General features: G+C 48.3%; 1 protein-coding gene across 1 annotated transcript; it reads right to left on the reverse strand.

The window, feature by feature from the left end:
- Window positions 1–373: 373 nt before the first annotated feature.
- On the reverse strand, window positions 374–17,768 carry LOC307244251 (serine/threonine-protein kinase PAK 6-like). The gene is made up of 11 exons (XM_080019378.1): window positions 17,678–17,768; window positions 16,174–16,357; window positions 5,408–5,641; window positions 4,415–4,993; window positions 3,624–4,073; window positions 3,337–3,470; window positions 3,127–3,253; window positions 2,860–2,985; window positions 2,648–2,776; window positions 902–1,072; window positions 374–621 (listed from the first exon to the last, which is right to left on the reverse strand). Exons 3-10 carry the CDS (start codon window positions 5,612–5,614, stop codon window positions 905–907), a joined length of 1,920 nt encoding a protein of 639 aa, XP_079875504.1. The 5' UTR covers window positions 5,615–5,641; window positions 16,174–16,357; window positions 17,678–17,768; the 3' UTR covers window positions 374–621; window positions 902–904.
- Window positions 17,769–18,682: the final 914 nt, after the last annotated feature.

Below are 18,682 nucleotides of genomic sequence, written 5' to 3' on the forward strand. Positions count from 1 at the left end.
AAATAATTCTATTTAATAAAGATGGAACCAAGACGTGCAAAGCCAAACTGCTCCACATGCACCTGGAGTCGCTTGAGGTCAAAGTTCAAATGCAATTATTTAACATTTCAGTTCAAACAGGGGACCAGCCCCCGCCCTGCAGCCCCCGCCCTGCAGCCCCCGCCCTGCAGCCCCCGCCCTGCAGCCCCCGCCCTGCAGCCCCCGCTCTGCAGCCCCCGCTCTGCAGCCCCCGCCCTGCAGCCCCCGCCCTGCAGCCCCCGCTCTGCAGCCCCCGCCCTGCAGCCCCCGCCCTGCAGCCCCCGCCCTGCAGCCCCCGCTCTGCAGCCCCCGCTCTGCAGCCCCCGCTCTGCAGCCCCCGCTCTGCAGCCCCCGCTCTGCCCGGATTCCAACCACAAACATTAGAAATGACATCATTCATGCACAAAGTTTTAAACCATTTCAGGAAAAAAAATCTTTCTTTCCAGAAGCTGTGGATTCCCCAGAGTTCAGTTTGACCTTTGACCTGCATGCTGGTGTCAGAGGATACAGGTTTTTGATTGGCCTGTTGTGGTGCTCATGAATATTCATGAGTGGGTGGGGCTTCACATTTCCTTGGGCTGCGATTGGCTCTTCTGCTCCGTTCTTTGAGATGAGAAAAATTTGAAATATTCATTGATTGACGTTGCATGGTTCAATCACACATTAAACAGTTATTATCATTATGGGATGGAATTGCATTGAATCCCCATCAGGGGGCAGGGCCTCCAGGAAATGAAAGTACATGAAAATATGAAATGACGTCAAAAACATTACGATGCAAATATTAAATTGTATTTTTTTTACAGTTCAGGATCTCTCGCTGCAGGAAGTTGAGACAGACAGACAGACAGACAGACAGACAGACAGACAGAGACAGACTCACTGCTCAGCACAGCGACATGCGCTTGCGGTGCTGCTGTACCAGCGGCACCAGGCAGCTGGGGGCGTCGGCCTGCAGCAGGAAGGGATGCTGCAGGAGGGCCAGGGCGCTGGAGCGGCGCTGCACATCGCGGGTCAACATGCAGGACAGGAAGTGCTGCAGGACGGGGGAGACCTGGGGGGAGGGGGGGTCAGTGGGCATCCGATCACCATGGAAACGCTGCCCCATCTCCCATCCATACCACCAGCAAGATGGCCGCCACCAGGGCCGCCATCGTGTTTTTACTTGAAAACTCTTTAGACACTTAATACACAACCAATGGTGTGCAGTGTGTATGTGTGTGTATATATATATATATATATATATACACACATACATACATACATACATACATACATACATACATACATATATACATATATCCATATATATACATACATACATACATACATACAAATATATATATACATACAAATATATATATATATATACACACACACACGCACACGCACACGCACACACACACACACACACACACCGCGTTCCAAATTATTATGCAAATTGCATTGAAGTGTCCTAAACATTAAATGTTTTGTTTTTCAGTTCAACTCATGGATGGTTTTGTGTCTCAGGGCTCTTTGGAAAACTGGAATCAATCAGACACCTGTGATAATTAGTTTTCCAACTGAGCCCAATTAAAGGAAAACTACTTAAGAAGGACGTTCCACATTATTAAGCAGCCACAGGTTTCAACAATATAGGAAAGAAAAAGGATCTCTGCTGCCGAAAAGCCTCAAATTGTGCAATGCCTTGGACGAGGTATGAAAACATGAGATATTTCACGAAAACTTAAGCATGATCATCGTACTATGAGGAGATTTGTGGCTGATTGAGAGCACAGAGGGCTTGGTGCAGATAAAGGCAGAATGAGGAAGGTTCCTGCCACAAGTTCATGGGATGAAGAGAGCAGCTGCTAAAATGCTGTTACAAAGCAGCAAAAAAGGTATTTGAAGCTGCTGGTGCCTCTGGAGTCCAGCCAACCTCAAGGTGTAGGATCCTCCAGAGGCTTGAAGTTGTGCATAAAGCTACTATTGCCCCCCCCCCCCCCCCTCCTCATGCTACAAAGAATACCTCTGTGTCATTGGCTGCTATGGGCATAAAAGGAGAGAAACTCATGGTGTGGCCCCCACCCTCCCCTGACCTCCACCCTATCAAGAACCTTTGGAGCATCCTCCAGCAAAAGATCTATGAGGGTGGAGGCAGCTCTGGGAGGCTGTTCTGACGTCCTGCAAAGAAACTCTCCAGAAAGTTGAAGTTCAGTGGAGGGTGGAGCAGTGACGTGGTATGAAAGAAGGCTCCTGTGTCACATGAAACTTGGTCTGTTCAGATGTTTTTGTTGAAACAGCTTTTGATGTCAGTAAATATGACCTGATGCTGCACATGCAACAAATGACCATTTTCACTTCTTTACAAGCGATAACATGTTTTGAAACTCTGTTGTCAACGGTGCATTTAGAGGTTTTGTTGTTGTCATTGGGAGGTTTGTTCATTCATCAACATTAGAATTAAACCAAACGATGACGACGTCAACATGACACTGACTCATTAGTATCCACTGTGTATATGTATGTATGTATATGTATGTTTGTGTATATGTATATATGTATGTATGTATGTATGTATGTATATGGGTATATATACATGTATATGTGTATATAGGTATATGTGTGTGTGTGTGTGTGTGTGTACCTTGTGCGTGGCGCTGGGTGCAGGCTGGTCTCTCACTTTCTTCATGGCTGTGACTGGAGTGTCGCTGAAGTACGGAGGTTCTCCATCGATCATCTCCACCACCATGATGCCCAGCGACCACACGTCCACCTGGAGGCAGGTGCGGTACAGTGACGGAGGGATGACAGATCCATAGATGGAGGACAGGAAGACCACGCTGTTGTCATGGTTACCTCCGTCCCATACGGAGTCTTGGCCACGACCTCGGGCGCCATCCAGTACGGCGTCCCCACCAGAGACTTCCTCTTAGGAACCTCAATGCTGATCTGAGCGCAGAAGCCGAAGTCTGACAGCTTCACCTGCACAGGTGAGGGAGGAGGTTATTACATGTTATCTCTTACGTGTGTGTGTGTGTGTGTGTGTGTGTGTGTGTGTGTGTGTGTGTGTGTGTGTGTGTGTGTGTGTGTGTGTGTGTGTGTGTGTGTGTTGGGTGCAGTTACCCTCCCGTCCACCGTCAGGAGGATGGAGTCGCTCTTGATGTCTCGGTGGATGACTCCCTGACGGTGCAGGTAGTTCAACGCCTGCAGAACCGACTCACACACGGTGGCGTTCTGCTGTTCCGTCAGCCTGCAGGACACAGTGCGGGTCAGTGTGGTGCTGACGCCGCCTCCGTCAGCTCCCTCCAACTGACGCGTGGTTCCGGGACCCACCTGCTTTCACTGACGATGTTGGTGAGAGCACCACCCTGCAGGTACTCCATGATGACCCACAGCTCCTCCTCCACCAGGGCACTGCGGAACATCTCCACCACATTCTGGTGGCGGTAATCCCTCATGATCACCACCTGGAGAAACACAGCGAGACCCTAGTACCACAGTAGTACTACAGTACTAACATAGTACTACAGTACTAACATAATACCACAGTAGCACCACAGTACTGACATAGCACCACAGTGCTAACATAGTACTATAGTATGAGCGTAGTAGCACAGTACCTCATTGAAGAGCAGCTCTCTTCGCTGTTGTTTCCGTAGGTCCATCATCTTCACCGCCACCTGGCGTCCGGTCAGCCGCTCGCGGGCGATGCAGACCACGCCCGTCGAGCCCTCGCCGATCTTCACAAAGTTCTCCAGGGTGGTGCGGGGGTCTCCCTGGTCCACCACCATCTGCAGCGCCGCTCTGAACTGCTCGTGCGTCACCTTGGGGCCCTCGGGCTCGGGCCCCGTTCCGGGGGGCGCCGACGGTCCGAGGGAGGGACAGGGCACGACGGGGGGCGGGGCTGAGGATCCCGGGGGGTCGGGGCGTGGCTGGGAGGCGACTACCTGTCCCAGATGGGCGGTGAAGGCGGAGGATGGGCGGAGCTGGCGGTGGGTGGGGCCGCGGCCGGAGATGGGACTGCTGGTACCTTTGGGCGGAGGCAGCGGAGACGGGCTGGAGGGGCTCAGCTGGAGGTCGGGGGAAGGAGGAGGTCATGGTTAGGGTCGGTGGCTGCAGCTTCCTGTCACTCACCTCAATAGAAGAAGGTCGTTGGAGACGTTGAAACATGTTCTTTCAGGTTACGTCACATTCCCAACAAAACACTGCAACAGGAGCTGAGCTGCAAACTGTCAGAGGAACCTGATCTGTGGATCTGGACGCCTGCCAGGCGCCGCGCCCTCCTGCTGCAACGGCTTCACGGCCGACATTTTCACGGCCTTCCAAGCTCCAGGTGTGTTTTGTTTACTGCATTCTGATAACTCAGGAGTAGTAATGTGTTTTGAGTAATGAGGGGCGGGGTCCGTCCTACCTTCAGATCGTAGGACGAGCGGGGTCTTCTGGCTCCGTCCCTGGAGCAGGAAAGCAGGTCTGGGAGAACGTCGGCCGCAGGTTTCACCCTCGTGCTGGCGCTGGTCTCCAGGGTCGGTCGGCCCGCCTGCCCGGGCCCCTCGCTGCGGGCGTAATGGGCCTTCAGGCTCACGGTTCTTTGGGGACCAGGGGCGGTGGTGGTCAGGGGTCCGGCGGGGGTCCGGGCTTCCCCCGGCGAGGACTCCACCTCGTAGGAGGACTTGGCGCGGAGAGGCGCCGTGCGGCTGCTCCTTGCCCCAGAAAGCCTCGGGCTCCCGCTCTCACTGTGAAACTGTCGGATCCGGTCCTGCCAGTAGGTGGTGCTGTGCGGGTTCTTTTGGTTGTCCTGCTGGAGCTCCAGGTACTGGTAGGACTCTCCCTCCAGCACCTCCCCCAGGCGGCCCATGGACCTGGCCCGTTTCCGTGCCGAAGGGCTGCTCCGGCGCAGGGAGTTGGAGCTGGTCACCGACAGCCGAGTCATCTCCGCGATGACGTGGGAGATGTAGTCACCATGACCGATGAAGCTGCCACGGACGATGGTCTGAGACAACACAAGCAACACAGAGAACGATTTAAACAATTAAAACACAAGGAGACACAAATCTCATATTAAACTTGACAAACCTGAGAGAAAAGAATGAAACATGAATATACACACACACACACACACACACACACACACACAGGTTTTATTTATATTTGGTTTTATTTATCTTTGCAGAACAGATTCCACTACACATCCACACGCACCGTTCAACCCTAGATTCCCACACACGCCGTCCTGCCGTGGTGCCCTCGGGCAACAGCCCTGCCTCAGACAGACACCTTCAGGTACTAGATCAGTCGGGTTTCAGACAACGTTCAACATAATCTTCATAATAACAACACAAAGCGTTACGAGGGGATTCATGTCACGGTGTTGCCGGGCTCAGGGGCACTGCGGCTGGGGTCTCACCTTCTTGGGTCCCAGCTCCACCTGGGTGATGCTGGAGGGGTCCACCAGGGGGCGTGGCCTCTTCAGGGTGTCGATGACGCTCTGCCACTGGGGAGGCAGCCCCACGTAGCAGCCCCTGGTGGCATCGAACCACGTGTGCACACGGTGCTGGAAGTCCCGCGGCACCGAGATCTCCGGCCGCCGAGGCTCCTTCCGGCGGCGGAACATGGCCAGGCAGTGCCACAGGGGGAGCGCCTGGAGACAGGAAGTAGAACCACTGTCACAGGAAGTAGCCGCCATGATGGGCCGTCACTCTCACACACACACACACAAGAAACACTCACACCCAGCGAGACTCCTGCAGAGAAGTGTCACAACTTCCTGTTCAGGCTGTTTATCAAGGTTCCGAGTCACGTGACTCCTCCTGCAGGAGTCACATGACTCCTCCTGCAGGAGTCACGTGACTCCTCCTGCAGGAGTCATGTGACTCCTCCTTACAGACACAAACATAAACAAGTCAAACAACAGGTGAGGGGCGAACTCCACCCTCCAGCACCGTCTGCATCCCTCCTTCAGCATCCAACCACACCGTACAGCATCCAACCACACCCTACAACATCCAACCACACCCCACAACATCCAACCACACCCTACAACATCCGACCACACCTCACAACATGCAACCACACCCTACAACATCCAACCACAATCTGCAGGATCCAACCACACCTAACAACATCCAACCACACCCTACAACATCCAACAGCATCCAGCCACACCCTACAGCATCCAACCACACCCCTGCGCATCCGACCCCACCTTACACCACCCAACTGCACCATACAGAATCCTACAGCATACAAGGGCATTCTACAACGGAACTGCTGGTCTTCCCGGCCAAACAAGGTATTTATCACAACATTGATATTAAAATCGACTCTCTATCTCTTGTTCCTACCACGGCTGCAAGGAATCTTGGTGTCATTATTGATGACCAACTGACATTCTCGGACCATGTTGCCGCCGTCTCCCGGTCCTGCCGCTTCGCACTACTCAACATCCAAAAAGTCAGGCCGTACCTGACCCAATATGCCACTCAACTGCTGGTACAAACCTTGGTGATGTCCCGTCTCGACTACTGCAACGCCCTCTTAACAGGCTTGAGGCCTGTGCGGTGAAGCCACTTCAGATGATACAGAATGCGGCGGCGCGACTGGTGTTCAACCAGCCAAAGAGGGCACATGTCACTCCACTGCTCATCGAGCTCCACTGGTTACCTGTAGCCGCCCGCATCAAGTTCAAGTCTCTTATGCTGGCCTACAGAGTGATTGTTGGGAATGCTCCCGCCTACTTAAATGCTCTTGTAAGAGCACATGTTGCCCCCCGGATGCTGCGCTCGTCAAATGAGCGTCGCCTGGCTCTGCCGGCCATACAGCCACGGCAATCCAGGCTATTCTCATTTGTAGTTCCACGTTGGTGGAACGAGCTGCCAAAAATGACCAGAGCGGGGACCTCCCTCTCTGTCTTTAAGAAGCACCTGAAGACCCAGCTCTTCAGTGAGTACCTTCTGTCCTAATCTACAATTACTTTGCACCACCTTGCAGTATTTATTGTTACACCAATGTTGTTGTTACACTAATCTCTGTCGCAATGTAGCTGAATGTTATTCTCCCTTGTAAGTCGCTTTGGATAAAAGCGTCTGCCAAATGACTAAATGTAATGTAATGTAATGTAATGTAATGTACAGCACCCAAAAACATCCAACAGCATCCATCTGCATCCTAAACCACCCACTGATATCCTACAGCAACATGCAGCATCCAGTTGCATCCTACAGCATCCAATATTGTCCTACAGCAGTCGAGCTCTAGTGCTGAGGTTGCTGTGTAGTGTATCACTGCTCGTATTGTAATATTGCAACTTGGACTACTGGATTGACTCTGTACATTTCACTGCTATTTGCTGATCTGCCAACAAGCTTGTGTTCCAGACACACCCCCTATTCAGGTAAGTCCTCTCTTATGTGGGCGTGCTCTTAGCCAGGTGCAACCCTAATCACACGAGCAGCTGTATTCTATCACCTATTTATGGTCCTGCCCTTGAAGCGTTAGCTTCAAGCATTGGCCCATTTGTAGTCGCTCTGTGTAAAGACGCACGTCTACCTCTGCACGTCAACCGAAGCAAGGACACCGAACAAGGCAAACCTGCCTTCTTTCTCTCACTCCATACAAAATGTGCTACTACCGCATCCCTACAACTTCAAGGTCACCCAGAAAGCCTCGTTATACCATACGCCGATGCAATCCGGGTAACCTCAGGTCCCTGCAGCAAACATCTTCTGCAAAGACCTCCTTCTCTGTTGGCTTGTGGAATTGTCGATCTGCAGTTAACAAGGCCGACTTCATTTCTGGTCATGCCAACCAACTCTCCTTAGAGCTCCTTGCTCTCACTGAGACATGGATTAAACCGGAAGATAGCGCAACCCCGGCTGCACTCTCCACTAACTACTTATTCTCCCACACATCCAGACCATCTGGCTGTGGTGGTGGGACTGGCCTGCTAATTTCCAACACATGGAAATTTAATCCACTGCTGCCTTTAAACAACTTTGCCTCCTTTGAATATCACGCCGTCTTGGTGACTGCTCCGGTAAAAGCCTATGTGGTCGTCATCTACCGTCCACCAGGACAACTAGGTGACTTCCTCCATGAGCTTGACACCCTGCTGTCATCAATCCCTGAGCATGTGTGTCCCATGCTCGTCCTCGGAGACATGAACATCCACTTGGACAGTGCGAGCTCGGCTGACTTCCTGTCTTTGGTTCGCTCGTTCGACCTAAGACAGATCCCGACTCCACCGACTCACAAGGCTGGCAAAGAGCTTGATCTCATTCTTGCTCGGAGCTGTACCACCGACAACCTATGGGTCACTCCTCTTCATCTCTCTGACCACTTCTTCATCCACTTCAATGTCCAGCTACCAAAACAACCCCCCACCTCCCCACCCATGGTTACTATCCGCAGCAATCTCCGCAACTTGTCTCCCACCCACTTCCCCTCTGTGCTCTCCTCTTCTCTTCCACCCCACGGCACTTTCTCCTCTCTGCAGGTTAATGATGCCACTGACTCCCTCTGCTCCACCTTGAGCTCATGTCTGGAGCCTGTGTCCACTATCCACCAGACCTGCTCGTTCAACCCAGTCGCACCCTTGGCTGACTGACACCCTCCGGACAACGCGCACCGACCTCAGAGCAGCCGAGAGGAAATGGCACAAATCCAAAACAACTGAGGATCTTGCAAGCTACCAGACACTGCTGTCCTCCTTCTCTTCCAGCATCACTGCTGCCAAGAAGGCCTTCTTCAACGATAGGATCAACGGTGCCACAGACACACGTAAGTTATTCGCCACCTTCAAGTCTCTGCTTTACCCTCCACCACCTCCCCCAGCTACAAACCTCACTGCTGACTGCCTTGCCTCCTTTTTTACTAAAAAAGTGGCAGCCATCAGCAGCCAATTCACTAAACAACTTACTCACAACCTGTCTTCTCCAGCCCTAGGCTCATCGTTCCCTGGTTTCACCCCCCTCGCTGAAAGTGAGGTATCTAAACTACTAACATGTAGCCGTCCTACTACCTGTCCGCTAGATCCGATCCCATCCAACCTCCTTCAAGCCATATCACCGACTATCACCCCGGCAATCACACATGTGATTAATTCTTCCCTAACTTCTGGCACTTTCCCTTCCGCTTTCAAAGCGGCTCGGGTCGCACCGCTGCTCAAAAAACCTTCACTCGATCCCAATCAAGTAGGAAACTATCGGCCGGTCTCTCTCCTCCCATTCCTTTCCAAAACCTTAGAGAGGGCGGTCTCTAGACAGGTTACAGAGTACCTGTCAAGAAACAACCTTCTTGATACACTTCAATCTGGCTTTAAAAGTGGTCACTCCACTGAAACAGCCCTGTTGTCTGTGACAGAGGCCTTAAAAACTGCTAGAGCTGCTGCCAAATCCTCGGTCCTCATTCTGCTAGACTTATCAGCTGCTTTTGACACTGTCAATCATTGCATACTCCTGTCCATACTCTCAAGTATGGGCATAACGGGCAGTGCACTTTCCTGGTTCGAATCTTACCTTACTGGGCGCTCGTTCAGTGTGACATGGCGAGGCCGCTGTCTGTGCCTCACCACCTCACCACAGGGGGGCCCCAAGGCTCGGTGCTAGGACCCCTCCTCTTTGCCATATACACCACCTCACTGGGCCCGATCATCCGCTCACATGGCTTTTCATATCACTGCTATGCGGATGATACTCAACTCTATCTGTCCTTCCCGCCCGACGACCCTACTGTCTCGACGTGGATCTCGGATTGTCTCACTGACATATCCACATGGATGAAGGATTATCATCTTCAACTAAATCTGGCGAAAACGGAACTGCTGGTCTTCCCGGCCAAACAAGGTATTTATCACAACATTGATATTAAAATCGACTCTCTATCTCTTGTTCCTACCAAGGCTGCAAGGAATCTTGGTGTCATTATTGATGACCAACTGACATTCTCGGACCATGTTGCCGCCGTCTCCCGGTCCTGCCGCTTCGCACTACTCAACATCGAAAAAGTCAGGCCGTACCTGACCCAATATGCCACTCAACTGCTGGTACAAACCTTGGTGATGTCCCGTCTCGACTACTGCAATGCCCTCTTAACAGGCTTGCCGGCCTGTGCGGTGAAGCCACTTCAGATGATACAGAATGCGGCGGCGCGACTGGTGTTCAACCAGCCAAAGAGGGCACATGTCACTCCGCTGCTCATCGAGGTCCACTGGTTACCTGTAGCCGCCCGCATCAAGTTCAAGTCTCTTATGCTGGCCTACAGAGTGATTGTTGGGAATGCTCCCGCCTACTTAAATGCTCTTGTAAGTTGCCCCCCGGATGCTGCGCTCGTCAAATGAGCGTGGCCTGGCTCTGCCGGCCATACAGCCACGGCAATCCAGGCTATTCTCATTTGTAGTTCCACGTTGGTGGAACGAGCTGCCAAAAATGACCAGAGCGGGGACCTCCCTCTCTGTCTTTAAGAAGCACCTGAAGACCCAGCTCTTCAGTGAGTACCTCCTGTCCTAATCTACAATTACTTAGCACCACCTTGCAGTATTTATTGTTACACCAATGTTGTTGTTACACTAGTCTCTGTCGCAATGTAGCTGAATGTTATTCTCCCTTGTAAGTCGCTTTGGATAAAAGCGTCTGCTAAATGACTAAATGTAAATGTAAATGTAAAGCACCCGACTGCATCTAACAGCAGCCTACATCATCCAACTGCCTCCTACATCATCCAACTGCCTCCTACATCATCCAACTGCACCGTACGGCATCCAACTGCATCCTACAGCATCCAGCTGCATCCTACAGAATCCAGCTGCATCCTACAGCATGATACAACAGGGAATACCATTGAATATTATACAACATCAGATAACACCACCCATTCAGCTCAGTCAGCTGTTATAGGTTACATAGGTTATACAGGGTGTTTATAGCTACTGTACGGCGCAGGGTAAGGGACAAAATGAACCCTACTGAGAAGTGGGCGGAGGCTCTATCCTTGCTGAAGCCAGCGACTGATCTGGCCAATGAAGCCGGCACTGGTCAGTGAGAGGCTGGCGGCGGGAAATGAGAAGCCAACTATTCAGGAACTTAGAACCTGGAGAGCCACTCATCTCCTCCAGGCTTGGCTGCTGCTCAGCTTCCCAGGCTGGAGGCCAGCTACCATCTGGAACGAGCAGCACAGAAACCCCACCCCTTTCCTCCAGCAGCCAATAGAATCAAACGATTCTCTCATGACCTTTCCTGGTCCAGGCAACCGGACGCGGCAATAAAAACTGCCCAAAAGCGCCTGTTCTTCCTGAGGAGACTCAAGAAGTTTGGCATGTCTGTCAGGACTCTCACCAGCTTCTACCGATACACCACCAAGGGCATTCTTACCGGCCGCATCACCGCCTGGTACGGCGGCTGCTCCGCCGCCGAGCTCCAGACGGCGGAGCGCATCATCGGCCGCCGCCTCCCCTCCGAGCAAGGCATCTACCGCGCAACGCCTCAGGAAAGTCACAAAGGACGACAGCCACCCAGGCTGCTGACTGTTCAGGCTGCTGACTGTTCAGGCTGCTGACTGTTCAGGCTGCTGACTGTTCAGGCTGCTGACTGCTCAGGCTGCTGACTGTTCAGGCTGCTGACTGTTCAGGCTGCTGACTGTTCAGGCTGTTGACTGTTGAGGCTGCTGACTGTTCAGGCTGCTGACTGTTCAGGCTGCTGACTGTTCAGGCTGTTGACTGTTGAGGCTGCTGACTGTTCAGGCTGCTGACTGTTCAGGCTGCTGACTGTTCAGGCTGCTGACTGCTCAGGCTGCCGAACGTTAGCGGACGACCAGCCTCACCAACACTTTTTACCCTCAGACCATCAGGCTTCTCAAGCTGCAACATCTGTCGTCACCTCTGTCAATTGAATGTACGTCACCACAACCACATGTACACGTCCAGCGGCACGTCCAGTCACTCAACCAGTTGTTCAGTCTATATTTCAGTCAGTCGCTCAGTCTCTTGTTCAGACAGTCACTCAGTGAGTCAGTACATCGCTCCGTCAGTGGCTCAGTCTGTGGTTCAGTCAGTGGTTAAGTCAGTTGTTCAGTTAGTGGTTGTCAGTCACTCAGGTAGTCGCTTAGTCAGTGGTTAGGTCAGTTGTTCAGACAGTGATTGTCAGTCACTCTGGTAGTTGCTTAGTCAGTGGTTAGGTCAGTTGTTCAGTCAGTGGTTAAGTCAGTTGTTCAGTCAGTTACTGTCAGTTGTTCAGTCGGTGGTTGTCAGTCACTCAGGTAGTCGCTTAGTCAGTGGTTCAGTCAGTGGTTCAGTGAGTCGCTTAGTCAGTGGTCCAGTCAGTGGCTCAGTCAGTCACTCAACCAGTTGTTCAGTCCATATTTCAGTCAGTGGTTCAGTCAGTCAGTCACTTGTTCACTCTCTTGTTCAGACAGTCACTCAGTGAGTCAGTCCATTGCTCCGTCAGTGGCTCAGTCTGTGGTTCAGTCAGTGGTTAAGTCAGTTGTTCAGTCAGAGGTTGTCAGTCACTCAGGTAGTCGCTTAGTCAGTGGTTCACTGAGTCGCTTAGTCAGTGGTCCAGTCAGTGGCTCAGTCAGTCACTCAACCAGTTGTTCAGTCCATGTTTCAGTCAGTTGTTCAGTCAGTCAGTCCGTCCATCGCTCAGTGAGTGGTTCAGTCACTCACTCAGTCAGTGGTTCAGTCAGTCAGTCCCTTAGTCAGTTGCTTAGTCAGTCATTCAGTTGTTCAGATAGTCACTCAGCCACTCGGTCAGTCGCCTCGTCAGCCACTCGGTAACTCAGTCAGTCGTTCAGTCAGTTGCTCAGTCAGCGTTCAGTCAGTCGTTCAGTCTGTCGCTCAGTGGTTCAGTCGATCAGAAACTCAGTCAGTCGCTGAGTCACTCAGTCTGTCTTTCAGTCAGTCGTTCAGACAGTCAGTCAGTCAGTGACTCACTTAGCTGTTCAGTCATCACTCAGTCAGTCAGTTGTTCAGTTAGTCGTTCAGTCAGTCATTCAGTCACATCTTCACTCAGTTGTTCAGTCAGTTGCTCAGTCAGTGGTTCAGTCAGTCATTCAGTATTTCAGTCAGTCACTCAGTCAGTTATGCAGCAATTGGTTCAGTCACTCGAGCAGTTAGTTGCTCAGTCAGTGGTTCATTGGTTCAGTCACTCAATCAGTGGTTTAGTCAGTCACTCAGTCAGTTGTTCAGTCAGAGGTTCAGTGAGTGTTTCAGTCAGTAATTCAATCAGTGGTTCAGTCAGTTGTTAGTCAGTGTTTCAGTGGTCCAGTCAGTAATTCAGTCAGTGGTTTAGTCTGTTGTTAGTCAGTGTTTCAGTCAGTTGTTCAGACAGTCACTCAGTCAGTCACTCAAACAGTGGTTCAGTAAGTAATTCAGTCAGAAATTCAGTCAGTGGTTCAGTGGTCCACTCAGTCACTCACTCAGTCAGTGGTCCAGTCAGTGGTTCAGTCAGTCACTCACTCACTCAGTGGTCCAGTCAGTGGTCCAGTGGTTCAGTCAGTGGTTCAGTCAGTGGTCCAGTGGTTCAGTCAGTGGTTCAGTCAGTCACTCACTCACTCAGTGGTCCAGTCAGTGGTCCAGTGGTTCAGTCAGTGGTCCAGTGGTTCAGTCAGTGGTTCAGTCAGTGGTCCAGTCAGTGGTTCAGTCAGTGGTCCAGTCAGTGGTTCAGTGGTCCAGTCAGTGGTTCAGTGGTTCAGTCAGTGGTTCAGTCAGTGGTTCAGTGGTTCAGTCCGTGGTTCAGACAGTGGTCCAGTCAGTGATCCAGTCAGTGATCCAGTCAGTGGTTCAGTGGTCCAGTCAGTGGTTCAGTCAGTGGTCCAGTCAGTGGTTCAGTCAGTGGTCCAGTCAGTGGTCCAGTCAGTGGTTCAGTGGTTCAGTCAGTGGTCCAGTCAGTGGTCCAGTCAGTGGTTCAGTCAGTGGTTCAGTCAGTAGTCCAGTCAGTGGTCCAGTCAGTGGTTCAGTGGTTCAGTCAGTGGTTCAGTCAGTGATTCAGTCAGTGATTCAGTCAGTGGTCCAGTCAGTGGTTCAGTCAGTGGTCCAGTCAGTGGTTCAGTGGTTCAGTCAGTGGTTCAGTCAGTGATTCAGTCAGTGGTCCAGTCAGTGGTTCAGTCAGTGGTTCAGTCAGTGGTTCAGTCAGTGATTCAGTGGTTCAGTCAGTGGTTCAGTCAGTGATTCAGTCAGTGGTTCAGTCAGTGGTTCAGTGGTTCAGTCAGTGGTTCAGTCAGTGGTTCAGTCAGTGATTCAGTCAGTGATTCAGTCAGTGGTCCAGTCAGTGGTTCAGTCAGTGGTTCAGCTCCTCCCTGAAACAACAGCTTGAAGACAGAGCACTAAACCAAACAAGGCAAAACAAACAACAGAACCTGCAGCACAGAGCTGAGCTCCGAGATATACAGTATATACCTAGAAATATATATATAGAAATATTTACCTATAAATAAATACCTATACATCTAAAAATGTATACCTATAGAAATATACCTAAAAATATAAACCAAATACATATACTGTATACCTATAAATATATACCTATAAAAATATATAGCCATAAAATTACTGTATACCTATAAATACATACCTATAAATATACCTTGAAATATAGACCTATAAATAAATACCTATAAAAATATACCAATAAATATATACATATAAATTTATACCTAAAAATGTATACCTAAAAATATATACCAAATACTCATACTGTATACCTATAAATATATATACCTAAAAATATATACATAAATATCTATAAATAAACCTTGAAATATATACCTGTAAATATATACCTATAAATAAATACCTATATAAACCAAATACTCATACTGTATACCTATAAATATAAACATAAAAATATATACCTATAAATATATATCCCTATAAATATATACATAAAAATATATATACCTATAAATATACACCAATAAAGATATACCCATAAAAATACTGTATACCTTTAAATATATACCTATAAATATATACTTCTAAAGACACCGTATACCTATAAATATATACCTATAAATATATACTTCTAAAGACACCGTATACCTATAAATATATACCTATAAATATATATCTCAAAATATATAACTATAAATAAATACCTATAAATATATAGCTATAATATATATCCCTATAAATATATAAATAAATACCTATATAGTGTATACATAAATATATACCTAAAAATATATACCTATACATTTATGCCTAAAAAATGTATACCTAAAAATATATACCATATACATATACTGTATATCTGAAAATATATACCTAAAAAAATATACCTATAAATATACACCAATAAAGATATACCCATCAAAATACTCTATACCTTTAAATACATACCTATAAATATACTGTATCCCTCTAAATGTATACCTAAAATATATACATATAAATATATATCCCTATAAATATATACATAAATAAATCCCTCTAAATATATACCTATAAATATACTGTATATTGATAAATATACTGTGTATCTATAAATATATACCTATAAATATACAGTATATCTATACATACATACTGTTTATAAACATACAGTATGTATATAAATATAAACGAATATACAGTATATCAATACATACATACTGTATGTTCATAAACATACAGTATACTATAAATATATACCGATATACAGTATATATCTATGGATATATAGCTATAAATATATAATACCTAAAAACAAGCAATAGGTTAAAACGTTTTCACACCATTTCTATGTAAGAGCAGACCAGATCCAACTGCTTCCATGTTGTTCATGTCGGCTCAGACTCCGACTCCGAGTCATGAGGACGAGTCACATCAATATTTGAAGGAATTGGTTCAATGTTTGAATATTAAAACATTTTTTCGTATTTATTTCTCATGCGTCTGTTTTCACAGTGTTCACTCACAGAACATTGAGAAACTTTTCTATTCTTTCAGTTTCCTTCCGTTTGCTGCTCGGGTGCGAACGTCCGGGATTCAAACCTTCAGCAGAAGACACAGAGTGGGGGCAGAAGCAAGGCACTCCACCGCTCCCCAGCACCAGCACCAGCACACAAAACATGGTTCCACAAAATGTCTCATCTGTTATCTGCACCGTCATTAGAACATTACTGGAACATCTTCTGTGTCGGTTTCTCTATCAGAACTGAAGCTGCTCCACCCTCCTAAGATCCTCTGCTTCTGAAAGCTCTCACCTGACAGGCTCTTCACCTCCACCGCTCTCTCTCAGGTTGCTGGTTCTCCTCTCTGCAGCGACGCAGTGCCTCTGAGCCTGGGAGCAGAGAGGAGCCCGCTCTGTTTGCAGAGTGGGCGTGGCCTGGTGGGCAGGGCCAAGCACATGGAGCACGATGACCCGGAATCTTAGAATCTGTCAATCATCTGATGGGAAGGAGAACGAGAAGCTTTTAACTCCCATTACAACCTGTCACATCAGAGAGACTGTACTGGGAACACTGGGAGCCCCCCCAGTACAACCAGTCTGCTACTGGGAACACTGGGAGCCCCCCGGTACAACCAGTCTGCTACTGGGAACACTGGGAGCCCGCCAGTACAACCAGTCTGCTACTGGGAACACTGGGAGCCCCCCAGTACAAACAGTCTGCTACTGGGAACACTGGGAGCCCCCCAGTACAACCAGTCTGCTACTGGGAACACTGGGAGCCCCCCAGTACAAACAGTCTGCTACTGGGAACACTGGGAGCCCCCAGGGCCAACCAGTCTGCTACTGGGAGCCCCCCAGTATAACCAGTCTGCTACTGGGAACACTGGGAGCCCCCCCAGTACAACCAGTCTGCTACTGGGAACACTGGGAGCCCCCCAGTGTTCCCAGTCTGCTACTGGGAACATTGGGAGCCCCCAGAGACAACCAGTCTGCTACTGGGAGCCCCCCAGTACAACCAGTCTGTACTGGAAACAGTGAGGCTATTAACTTGAGGTTATTTAATGCCAAGGTTTTGGTTGTGTTTTGGTTTAAATCGCTCTCAGTGGAAGCTTTGTCCTAATTAGCATGTTGGCGCATTAGCTCGTCACTAACGATCGTCTCAGCTGGAGCTGGACTCTCAGTACCTATCACCACATCCCATAATATCCCAATAATAAAGGTTCAGTCAAGGAGCAGCTCCTCTCTACCCTCCCTCTGCAGTGTAGTACAGTATAGTACAGTGTAGTATAGTGCAGTGTAGTAGTGTAGTACAGTGTCGTACAGCACAGTGTGGTATAGTATAGTACAGTGTTGTACTGTATAGTACAGTGTAGCACAGCACATTGTAGTACAGTACTGTGTGGTACTGTATAGTGTAGAACAGTATAGTACAGTGTAGTACTGTATAGTACAGTGTAGCACAGCACATTGTAGTACAGTATAGTACAGTGTAGTACTGTATAGCGTGGTACAGTATAGCACAGTGTAGTACAGTACAGTACTCAAACATAGTTCTTCTAATCCAACACAATGTTATTGAAATGATTCAGTCTCTAAACAGGACATCACCAAACACACAGTACACACACACAGTACAGACACATGTACACACAGTACAGATGCAAAGTACACACACACAGTACATACACACACACACACACACACAGTACAGACACACAGTACACACACACACGGAACACACACACAGTATGTACATACACGTCTGTCTGTCCATCTACCTGTCTGTCTCATAATGCTGCACACATACACACACTGACCTGTATCACCTCCCGTCCAGGTGAGAGGGGTGGGACAGGTGAATGCTTCTGCCCAGAGCGTCCTGGAACCTGGAACACTGTACAGGCTACCTGTCTGTCTGCCACATGTCTGCTCTCTCGCCCCTCCCCCTCTCTCTCATTCCTCCCTGTCTCTCTCTCCTCCCGTCTCTCTCTCCTCCCCCTCTCACCTGGAGTTAAAAAGGAGGGACGACAGAAACCAAATCTGTTTTTGAGAGTGACGATCCCTAGAAATATTCTCTCTCTCTCCCTCTACGAGCTGCGACCTGCAGAGCTGCGAGTCACAGCTCGACTCCATCCCATAATTCCATGTTCATCTGCAGAAACAACAGAAACATTCAAATTGATCTAGAGACACGGTGTTGTTGCCTGGAAACAGATGTTAAACAAAGTGGTCTGAAGGAAGTTTGTTCTGGAGTCACAAGGTTATTTGTCACATACATGTGTCATACATGCAGCACCCTGTCCTAAATGTAATGATGACATCACAGTGAGACAGAGAGAGACAGAGAGGGGGGGGGCATGGAATGTAAAGACAGTCGTGTGTATATGTGTATATATATGTATGTATATATATATATGTATATATATATGTATATGTATGTGTGTATGTATATGTATGTGTGTATGTATATATATGTATGTATGTATGTTTATATATGTATGCATGTATATATGTATGTATGTATGTATATATATGTATGTATACATGTATATGTATGTATGTATATGTATGTATATATAATGTATATGTATGTATGTATGTATGTATGTATGTATACATGTATATGTATATATGTATGTATATGTATGTATGTATGTATGTATATGTATGTATGTATATGTATGTATGTATGTATATGTATAAGTATGTATGTATATGTATATATGTATGTATATGTATGTATGTATATGTATATATGTATGTATATGTATGTATGTATATGTATGTATATGTATAAGTATGTATGTATATGTATATATGTA

Source organism: Zeus faber (assembly GCF_960531495.2).
Source record: "Zeus faber genome assembly, chromosome: 2".
NCBI lineage: Eukaryota > Metazoa > Chordata > Actinopteri > Zeiformes > Zeidae > Zeus > Zeus faber.

Coding starts and splice junctions, on each gene's coding strand:
- LOC307244251 (XM_080019378.1), bottom strand. CDS start 5,614: ATGTTCCGCCGCCGGAAGGAGCCTCGGCGGCCGGAGATCTCGGTGCCG. Junction 3,254..3,336: donor AACATCGTCAGTGAAAGCAG/GTGGGTCCCGGA, acceptor TGTGTCCTGCAG/GCTGACGGAACAGCAGAACG. Junction 2,986..3,126: donor TCCTGACGGTGGACGGGAGG/GTAACTGCACCC, acceptor TCACCTGTGCAG/GTGAAGCTGTCAGACTTCGG.